General features: G+C 37.7%; 1 protein-coding gene across 1 annotated transcript; it reads right to left on the bottom strand.

Moving 5' to 3' along the window:
• Positions 1 to 5870: 5870 nt before the first annotated feature.
• LOC308431129 (olfactory receptor 8B4-like) lies at positions 5871 to 6800 on the bottom strand (the record flags this gene model as incomplete). The annotated part of the gene is made up of 1 exon (XM_080930491.1): positions 5871 to 6800. One exon carries the CDS (start codon positions 6798 to 6800, stop codon positions 5871 to 5873), a length of 930 nt encoding a protein of 309 aa, XP_080786617.1.
• Between the last annotated feature and the right edge of the window lie 4353 nt (positions 6801 to 11153).

Below are 11153 nucleotides of genomic sequence, written 5' to 3'. Positions count from 1 at the left end.
AATGTTTCTGGCTTTCTGATTTTGATTAAAAAAACAAAAAAAAACAAGAATTACTTTTAGAAATTTTTCAAATTGAATTTCTGATTTTGTCTGATAATGCAAGAATTTTTTTATAACAGCTTTTCTGACTTAGATTGGAAAATCCATGATCTATCCAAAGATTTTTTAGAACCTTTTTCTAGTGAAAGAGAGTTTTTCCAAGCAGACCACAAAGCCAAGAGCTATCTACAGAGAGCTGTCTAGAGAGTCACTTTGAGCAGATCAGAGACCATCAGCTTGGGCCCATGAATTGACTTTGAGTTGTTTGTTTTGAGGCTCACAAACACCCTTTCTCTCAGGAACCCCTCTCTAAACTGAGGCTGGTCCTTGTCAAGAAAATAATTGTATCACCTTCTCAGAACTCAGACCCTAAATTAACCCAATGGGAGACAGTAAAACTGTAAATGTAATAACAGAAACATGGCTTGACCTTGTCAAGACTTTGCTTCAGTTCAGTTCCCACAAGCCAATGCTCAATACAGTAGACGTATGGCTGTTAATTACCAAGTTCTTACACAATTTCAATCTTATCTATTCAATTAGTCAGTCTTTGTCTCTTAAACTGGACCAAATAATCAAAACTAGGACTATAGGTTACCCTGTTCTGACCTCTTCCTCCCAGTGATCTGTTAGTAATAACTGCTAGTTTCGTGCACAGTAGACATTCCCCACTTCTTAGCAAAAAGCAAAAAGAATTTTTTAGAATACAATGTTCTCAAATTGAATGCTATTTTCTGTCTCCCATACAAGTAAAATAGTTAACCAAAGGTCAGAATTAGTTACTTATTGAATAGGTAAAACACCCTTTTGCTTTATCTCACTCAGTCCTGTGTTGTCTTTCTGCTTAAAATGTAAACAAAACCACAAAATCCTAGTGGCCATCTGGAAACTACAATGAATCTCTGAGAACAAGCTCACACCTAAGAAAAGAGCACGGATGAAGATGACATTCTCAGTGACCCAGCTTTGCCACAGCATTCCTGAACTGCCCACTTCTAGATGCCATTCCTGTTCGTATCCACTTGATATAAACAGCCATCACATTCTCCTACCAGCACAGTAAGCCTTTGGTTCCTAGCCGCTGGTTCACTTGCCAAATGCATTTCACTTACAGACGTGTGACAGGAGAGTGTGATCTGTGCTAAGAGTGAGGATCACACTGAGTCGGACACAGACACCTTCCCATCTGCTCCTCAGAATTTAGCCTGCCACTCATCCCTTGATCCTAAGAAGCCCCTAAGTGCTCCTTGATATCTCCTCTCACTATTTGATGTCTCCCGCTTACCTTGCCCTTTTCATGTTTAGAATAAGTGAGACGTTCATGCTGGCAAACATAAATAATACTTTAATCCATATAACTCCAAAATATCACTCCCTGATTATTAGAGAAATCTATAACGGTGTCAATGCTGATAATGTTTTTATGTTTTTAATTTACAACTGATGACAGATTAATCAACCAGGGCCACAGTTGTATTAGAAAGTCAGCATTATATCAGTGATTATTGAAACTGTGTAACTTGGAGAGATGTTTCAAAGAGCCAAGAAAAATAGACCAAAGGCAGAATCCAGAAGAATCTCAACTCACCTTCTCTTTCTAAAGAGAAGAGAAAATAACCTTATTGAAAGGTTAAGACATGTGATGGAGACTCGAGACTCAGATGTGCCTTGTCAGAAGAATCTAAGGACATCTGACATCAGCTACAACTATAAAGCAGCCTTCCTGTTTGTTCCCATTTGAAAAAAAAGTTCTTCAACCTGAACCTAAACTATCAAACAAAAAGAGTTATGTTCAAGCTCGGAAGAGAGATAAAGACCTTCTTGATTTATAAGATAACAAGTTTCTTCAGGAACTAATGGTGGCTCTTAACTGGCTATTGTAAAAAATAAAATCAAGAAATGTTCTTGTGGGTTTTTGTCATTTCAGATGAGGGTGGGAGGACTTCCTTTCAAAAGATCCAAATAAGTGTTTTACTAACTGAAACTTAAGCTTTCTCTTCACTCACCCCAATACCAACAGAGAATAAATGTAGGGAAAGTTACTCTTGAATTTAATATATTTACTTCATAGTTTCACTTTCTCCTTGGGGCTTATGACCTCACTTCTTCCCTGTGCCTACTCATAGCTGACAATGGTGATTGATTTTTTTTTCCTTTCCCCAGCTTAAAAAAAATTAACCTTTTAAATACTTTATTTAGTTACCACATTTTTTCCTTTCCTTTTCTCCCTCCAAACCCTCCTGTATGCTATGCCCCTACTCATTCACCTTCAAATTCATGAACTCCTTTTTCACTAATTGTCAGTGTGTGTGTGTGTGTGTGTGTGTGTGTGTGTGTGTGTGTGTGTGTGTGTGTCCTGTTCAATGTTTGCAGTCTGTATATATGTTTTCAGGGCTCCTTAGAGAAGGCTATCCCTCCCAACCCAGCCCTCCTCCGTTTTCTATAGTGTTTTCTGCACACATGGGGCCTCAAGGGCATTTCTCATCTTGTTTGGTATATTTGTTAGTATCATCCTTGGGCAATCCTTGGGTTCATGTTTGGGCAATCACGTTGGTGAGACTTTATGCATGAGCTTCCGATAGTACTAAAGACATGATCTCATGGCAAACTCCCTGATTCTCTGGCTCCTGCAATCTTCCTGCTTTCTCTTCTGCAATGTTCCCTGACTCTTATATAGTAGTGTTTTATAAACGTATGCATGAGAGCTGAACTCTGTAACTCTCTATTTTCACTGGTTGTGGTTTTTCTGTTGAGTGTAGAGAGAATCTCTATTACAATGTATGGAAGTATCACATGTCGCTAAAATACTGCTTGCCTATTATCATAGGTAGGTACTAGCAAGGTGGAAGTTCTGGTACAGACAAAGAATTTTTGGAATAGTCGGGCACAGTGCTTTTGTCCCAGGCTCCAATTGAATGAAACTGAAGAAGAGGTAACTAGCCATGTGACGTGACTTAGACTGGTTTAAATGAGATGTGAGTTATGAGCTAGTAGAAATGAGCCAAAGCATCTGGGCATTTATTCATATATAAGAAATCTGAAAGTTGTTATTTTAGAAAACTTTGGTGTGGGTGTAAAAGCCTAAGGTTACAGTAGTGGTCTCCATCTGCTGCAGAGAAGTTTTCTTAATAAGAAACAAACACTACATTTATTTGGGTTTATAAGGACAGATGTTGTAGATTGTTGTTAAAGATTATACTGGTTTAGTAAATTGGTGGTTGAAGATTCTCCTCCAATAGTCATGACCTCACTAGCACTAAGTAGTTAACTAGGTTTCAGTATTCGACACAGTCTCTCTCTCTCTCTTGTTGAGCAGGTAAACATCCAATTAAAGAACTGTTGTTTATCACCAAGGTATTCATGCCACTACTACATCCTTAAGGTTAATGTGCCATGCTGGTTATTGACGTAGCCCAAGACATCATAATTCAGTAGAGCTGTTGGTTTCTTCCCTCCTTTGGAAACTTAGATTGTATCTTCTGGTACTATGAATTCTAGTCTTCAGAGAAAGAACATTAAGCTCAGTTCCAGCTCAGGAGTCTCTGGGCCCTGTTTCTAAAGTACATGGTGTCTTCAGTAATAGGTACTTACCTTTCACCTTGAGGAGAAAACAGAGTCACAGCAATAAACTATATGTTTGGGGAATCTCTTGTCAGTCTGCTGCTGGGGTTTTTGTTGGGTAGTCTTTGTCACTTGGAAAGAGCACCATCATCCCAAATGAGAAAAGTTCATTAAAACTATATATACATAAAATTATATGTATTATAGGAAGGTTGGTAAATCATTGATGGTATTTTTAATCCTTTTTGGTTTGTTTTAGACAGGGTCTCACTATGTAGCCTATGTTAGTTCCCACTATATATCCCCCCACATGAGAGCTAGACTTCTTGGGATAACATACATATTCCACCATGTTTATCTGTCCTTACTCATTATTGACTCTTTTCTAATATCCCAAGAGTCCTATATGTCCCACCTGGTACTACACATTGCCCTATAAAAGGTGGGATTTAGCTATGCCAAGAAGACTGATTAGCATAGGCTCAAATCCAATAAATGAAGTACTATGCATTAGACACCTCATAGTATATGTAACATATACAATGGTTTTGCGTACTCAGTAAGCATTGAGTCTCATCATTATCATAATCTAGACATACTTTCTCTCTTCTTTAGTGCTCTTTTCCCTTTAGTATATTTGAAGAAAATGCAGTTTGTCTTACCTCTAGTGAATCAGCCTCACACTGTAGATGTGTCTTCTTGCTACTCTAGCTATCACCCATTCTTTGTTTATGATTCGACCAAAACCACTTGAGCTACCTTTTCATTATCCTACTAGAGCTTTGTGTGCATCAACAGAGGGGCAACAGAAAGCTTCATGTCATTTCACTGCTTTATCTCCCACACTATTACATACCAAGCATCTTTCCAGATTTTTTTTAGAAGAGTGGGAGACATAGAAGCAAAGTAAAAGATATAGCTGTCATCTTTTATTAGACTTTCCCAGTGTCCAAAGTAAAAGCATCAAAAAGTATCCTCAAGAATACCTCATTTTTTTCATTCTTCTTAAATAATGCCTGTTCTTCCACAACAGAAGTCTGGACTTTCACATTTCTCAATATGGTCCAATATAGCCCTATATTTATTTTCCTCTGGATACCCAAGGTAATATGAGGGTATGTTTCTCAAAAAATTAACTATTCAATATAGAATAACTAAATATTTAACATAGTGGTACAGAATGGTCCTTGGCACTCAGAATAAATATCCAGTCCAGCCTCCCTAAGAGATAGAAAAGTATTTTAAGATTCCACCTCCTTTCTGGTTCTATAAAAGATAAAATAAATAAACAGATGTACATGAACTCACAAACCTACTCAAAGATGGAAAAATCTAAATCCACCTTGTAAAATAAAGGGATAGATATAAAAACATTCACATAACTCCACGCTGACCCTGAACTTGCCATTCTTCTGTCTTATCAAGAAGGCAGACAAATGAGACAAAAGTTTAGCTGAGTCAGAAAAATGAAGGATCCAAAGTCATCGAGGATACAAAGAAAAACATTATTCCAATCAATATACCAATAAATAAATAAATAAATAAATAAATAAATAAATAAATAAAATGTTTTTTTTAAATATCAAAGTTCCATGATGTGCTCAGCATCTCCAAGAAAGGAAAAGGTAGCATGTTACATAATTATGTAAAGGCATAGAAGTTCTGTGTTCTTCATCTTCCCTCTGGTCTAGAACATAGGAAATTTACCAATTAAAAAATCATTAGTACCAGCTACCATCTCAAGTATCAGGAAGTTTGAAATTAAGTATCTGAGATTTGATTCATTCTCACAAATCAAGACACACAAGCTTCTTGGATGAGAACTTTTCTTGTGTATATACATGTATGTGAAGTGTATAGCCTTCCTGGCTAAGTCATCTCTTCAAGAGATAGAAGATTATTACCTATGACACCCAAGATTCTAAATTTGGTCTTTGGTAAAACAGGCAAGAAAGTTGATAAAATTGTTTCTGGGTCTTGTACCAATCTGTACCTATTCTTCCAGCTAGAAATGTTCTTCCTAGACAAATCCAAGAAAGAAAATGAGAAGAAGTACATTAGGTTAATAATAACCTAGGGTCTAATTTTGCATCCAGCACATAATAACACTTAGTGATGCAGAATTGGATCAAAGTGATACCAAGTGCTATAATCCTCAAAGAGATCACCAGCTTTTAAGAGTAGAAAGAAAGAGTAGAAAACCTTGTTTGTGGAAAGCATACTTGAGTATGTTTATTAGGATTTAATTGCCAATGATAGCACTAGACTCATCAGAAGAACATTCTCTTGAAGGTTTTATTTAGGGCAAGTTTAACATCTTTATTCCTCAAACTATAGATCAATGGGTTAAGCATGGGAACCACATTGGTATAAAATACTGAAGCAAACCTTCCCTCTTCCATTGACCCAGGGAAAGAGGTTGTTAAATAGGTGAATGCTCCTGACCCAAAAAACAGAGCAACTGCAACTACATGGGAACCACATGTACCAAAGGCTTTGGATCTGCCCTCAGCAGAAGGAATCTTAAGAATGTTGGATAGAATCAATGCATAAGAGATAAAGATGCAGATACTGGATGCTGTGATGACTACTCCAACAACAATAAAAAACACAAGCTCATTGGCATAGGTGCTGGTGCAGGAGAGCTGTAGGAGGGGGAGAACTTCACAGAGGTAGTGGTGAATCATGTTGGAATCACAGAAAGTAAGTGTCAGCATGCTTCCAGTGTGGGCCATGGCTCCAGCAAACCCTATCACATATGAACCAAACATCAGCAGAGTGCAAACCTGAGGAGACATGGTGACTGTGTAGAGCAGAGGGTTGCAGATTGCCACATAGCGATCATAGGCCATTGACACCAGCACATAGCATTCAGAATTGACAAAGAAGCAGAAGAAAAACAGTTGAGTCATACATCCTGTGTAGGAGATAATATTTTCTGAGACAAAATCACTCAACATTTTTGGGGTGAACACACAGGAGTAACAGAAATCTATAAAGGACAAGTTGAAGAGGAAAAAGTACATTGGAGTATGAAGGCTAGAGTTCAACCAAATTAAAGTGATCAATCCCAAATTGCCTACAACAGTGAGCACATAGACACCTAAGAAGAAGAAAAAGAGAATCAGCTGGAGAGCTGGTTGGTCCGAAAATCCCACAAGGATAAATTCAGTCACAGAGGATCTATTTCTTGGAGCCATTACCTATAGAAATGGAATAAACACACAATGACAACTGTGTACATACACAATACAAGAAGTCTCTAGAAGGTAAGTCAGTGAGTAGGCATGCCTGCTTTTCTTGACCTCTCCCCCATCATCTACACTTCTGTTCAACTTAAGTCACTAATAATGTGACTGAGCATAGTTTATTTTCTATGAGTTAATTTTTTTTAAGCTGTTTATTTACATAGATAACAAGGATTCTGTTCTTGCCTAATAGATAAGGAAGTGGAAGACTTCAGCTAGCTACCCATGGACTTTCTAAAAAATAGCTCAAGATCCCAGGGCCTTACACTTTGTTAAATGTAGATCTGAAGAACTTATTCTATTAATGACTCTCTCTCAACCACATATGACATTGCCATCTACAGAGAAAAGCAAGCCCAAAGTGTTCCCACTGACTCTGCTTATCCTGCCTTCCACCTCCAAATCCATTTACTTACCTTGCCTTAGAGTTGATGCTGAAGGCAACAGAGTAATAAATGCTTTCTAAAGCCCTACGTTTATGTTTAGAAGAAAACCATCAAGAAAGGATTCAGAACTTTCCTCTTTCTCCTTGGTTCTTCTCAGTGCAGGGTTTTATGCAATGGCTTTTTCCGTTACCTAGAAAAAGATGGTATTTCTAGACCACAAGTCTGACAGCCACAGATGTTCACTCTTCTTACACTTCTGGTACTAAGAATCTATGCTTTATATGACCCCAGTTCTCTGAAGTGTTCATGGGATGGACCTTAGTTAAGGTGGATTGTCCCAGTTGCTCTCTATCAACTTCAAGAAAATAAGCAAGGCTTTTGACAAGAAGCAAAAGCTGGCATATTGCAGGAAGTTGCACAGCTTGGTGATCTTGGGGACCTGATTAAGGCAGATTCCCCTGGGACTCTCTCTAAAATCAGTCTCTATGGGGATGAAGGTACTTCCATTGTTTACAGTCTATGTTAGATATTTCTGTTCCATCTGGAGGAATTGAAGTTCTACTCAAACTTCTCCTGTACAAGAGGAATGTTATATTATTATTTACTAAGTTTGGGAGCTCATTTTTCCTCTCCATTCTTGAAGCCTAAAACTGACTTAAAGAAGAAAAGACCTGAAACTTAGTTCCTACCATTTTCTATTTCTGCTGCTAAGCTTTGAGGGGGAAGACAAATTGAACAATCCACATAAAATGTTCCTACGTCCAAACCTTAGATGCCACCTACACTACAGAAAGGCATAAACAAGCCTCGATTAAAATACCATAACAAACATGAGGGAAGCACTCATATCTGTATGGGATGGGTGGTATTTCAGGGTTTGATCCTACCCTTATAGATGATGACAATGCCGTTCATCCTCTCAAACATAAACATCTACATTTGTAAGTTTCCACTGAAGCTACCTAAATAATCTGCTTTGCTCAAGTGGCCCTAAAAGACACTACTTATCCTTGTTTGAATATTAGTAGCATGTCCTTTGACTCTTAAATATACACCATGGTGGATTGCAGATTTTATGTTTGTACTACGAAAAGAATACAAGCAAGTATTCAAGCCCTCTATCCCTGTGGTCCTGTGGATTGACTAATGTCTGCCTACTTTTTGTCAACCCTCTATCTGCCACCTTTATTACTCTTCAAAATACTCCTTAAGGAGACTTACCTTTCCTGTACATCTGTTATCACTTTGCCTTTCAACGTAGAAAGGGCGTAAACTGCAAGCTGCTTCCGATTTACAGAAGCTAGGAACTTTCAGCAAAAAACTAGAAACTCAACTTACGTACCTAAAATAGACTAGAAAGAAAAACCAAATGAAACCAAGAATAAAATAATAAATTTGTCAGCGTTGTTTAACTTAAAAAAAAAAAAAAAAACAGCACTTTCTACCGCTAGGTGCATGCTCAGTAAGTACATAAGTTGACCTCAACTCATGCTAAGTAGTGTTCATAGCACGATTATATATATGTGCCAAAAAGTGAAAGCAATCTACAGATAAAGCAACTGTAGAATGGATAATAAATAATAGCATTTTCAGCAATCATCGAATTGTAACAACGTAAGAGTTCACTTAGCCATAAAAGTTCATATCAAGCAATCATGAAGTAAAAGAAAACAAACACAAAGGGGCAAATGTCTGTGGCTCCATGAAATTGTGCTTTAAATACAAAATGAATTCCTGATCTTAAGCTTTGAATGCTTAGTTCCTAGGTAATTACAGTGTCTGAGGAAGTTGCAGAACCTTCATAACACAAAGTAGAGTCAGAGGTAGTAAGTCACTGGGGATGTAACTTTGAGGATTGCACCTAGTCACTAGGTCCTTCCTTTCTCTATGCTTCCTTCTACCATGCAGTGAGTAGCTTCCTCATTCACACGTCCCACCTCCAAGATTTCCTGCCAAATAATTTGTCCTGAAAACTGTAAACTAAAATGCCTCTTCTGTTAGGTAATGTCTATCAATGGTCGGAAATATTTGGTCACAACAGGAATAAGTCAAGCATGTGTGCATACAGTTGTGGTTTACTTATTTACTTTTGTGCACATTTGCTGTTTAACCTACATGTGTGTCTGTGTGGTTAGCTTCCATGCAGGTGCTGAAAACTGAGCCCAGATCTTCTGGAAAAACAGCCAATGTTCTTAACCACTGAGCTGAACCACCTTTCCAATCCCCAAAATACCTCTTTTTCCCGAAAAATATCCTTTTCTGAGACAAAGTTTCTCTGTGTAGCCTCGACTGTACCAGAACTCACTCTGTAGACCAGGCTGGCCTCAAACTCACAAACATCCAACTGCCTCTGCCTCCTGAGTGCTGGGATTGAAGGCATGTGTCACCACTGCCTGGCAAGCCAAACAAGGAGGACATGTTTTAGGGTGTTTTTTTTGTCTGGTTGGTTTGGTTTTGGGTTTTGTTGTTGTTTCACTTTATATTTTGAGACAGACAAAGATATTTTTAAAACAGAAAGTTAACCTGTTGTTTTGGAAGTTGAGTATCAGTTTCGCATTGGGAAGTTGGAGGCTGGTAACTGGAAAGAGACACAAAAGACAGGCTGCTGGTGGTATTCTATTTCTGACATGACTGCTGCCTAACTGTATGTAGTTAGCAAAACACTCATCAATTTATAGAAATATATGTTAGACTTAAATTAAATGTTCAAAGAATAAGTAGAGAACAAAAAAAATCATCCTACCAAATTAGTTTAAGCATAAAGTTTCTAAACATCTTGTGCCATAATGTTCTCATTTGGAAAAAATGGATATTTGCTGTCCTGACAACTTGTTATATAGCAGAACATGCAAGAAAAATAGCTCTGTTTTTATTTCTCATCGATGCATTATATGTCTCTTAAAATAAAATCCTGTTTTATTTTTTCTCACATAAAAGAAGGAAAGCTATAGAAAAGATAATTAATGCATTTGGAGCAATCAAAGCATTTGTTCGAAGCTTTATGCTGGATGTTTTCTAATATAATACTGTGTGTTTATAACAACTAAGGAATGTATATGCATGTGGCAGATTGTATTTTCCAAAGATGGCCACACCACTCCCCACCTCTCCCTCTCTCTCCCTCCCTCTCTCTCTCTCTCTCTCTCTCTCTCTCTCTCTCTCTCTCTCTCTCTCTCTCTCTCTCTCTCTCTCTCTCTCTCTCACACACACACACACACACACAGTTTGAATCTGACATGTCTTTGGTACAGCAGTACTGCTGCTGTTCCAGTGCACCCTCTGGAGCCTCTTACACCAACAGAGTATGGGAAAATAGATGCCATGTAAAATCCAACAAGAGATCATACAAGGATGTTCATAGCATATTTCTTTCTCTTTTGTCACCTTCCTGTTTCATTTAGTATAGTATGTTCAGAGTAATCTGACCTTGTTCTAAAATGCACTGCAAGGTAAAACATTATGTTTACTTTTCCAGTCTTGAAAGAGATCAGACAGTCTTTGGGATGTGCGTGAAAGGAGTAGGTATCATTAAAAAAACACTCAAGGAAGTGTCCAAGGGAGTAACCAGGACAGCTATGAGTTATATGGTTCAGTCAGATCGGCCTGCTACACAGAAACTCCCCTTTCAGTCCTATGTTGAATGATGTATTTGTGGTTCATTTTTATATAAATAAAAAAATGGGAGTTTCTTCTAGGTACATGCATATTCTTACCCACCACATTCTTCCACTTGGAGGGAAGCTCAGCAGCTGTGTGGCAGGGAAGGAGAACGTATTCTCTCTGTTCATCAGTTTAGATGTCACTTAGTTCATTGCTCAAAAAAACATTTATCGGGAACAGCTATTTTTGCAGTATTAAAATACTTTTATATTTAGAAAGATTTCTCTTAATTTTTAACAAATGTAGAAATTGTTGGTAA

Source organism: Micromys minutus, assembly GCF_963924665.1.
Source record: "Micromys minutus genome assembly, chromosome: 16".
NCBI lineage: Eukaryota > Metazoa > Chordata > Mammalia > Rodentia > Muridae > Micromys > Micromys minutus.
The sequence above is the reverse complement of the archived record's forward strand: the minus strand, read 5'-3'. Positions and strand labels throughout refer to the sequence as shown.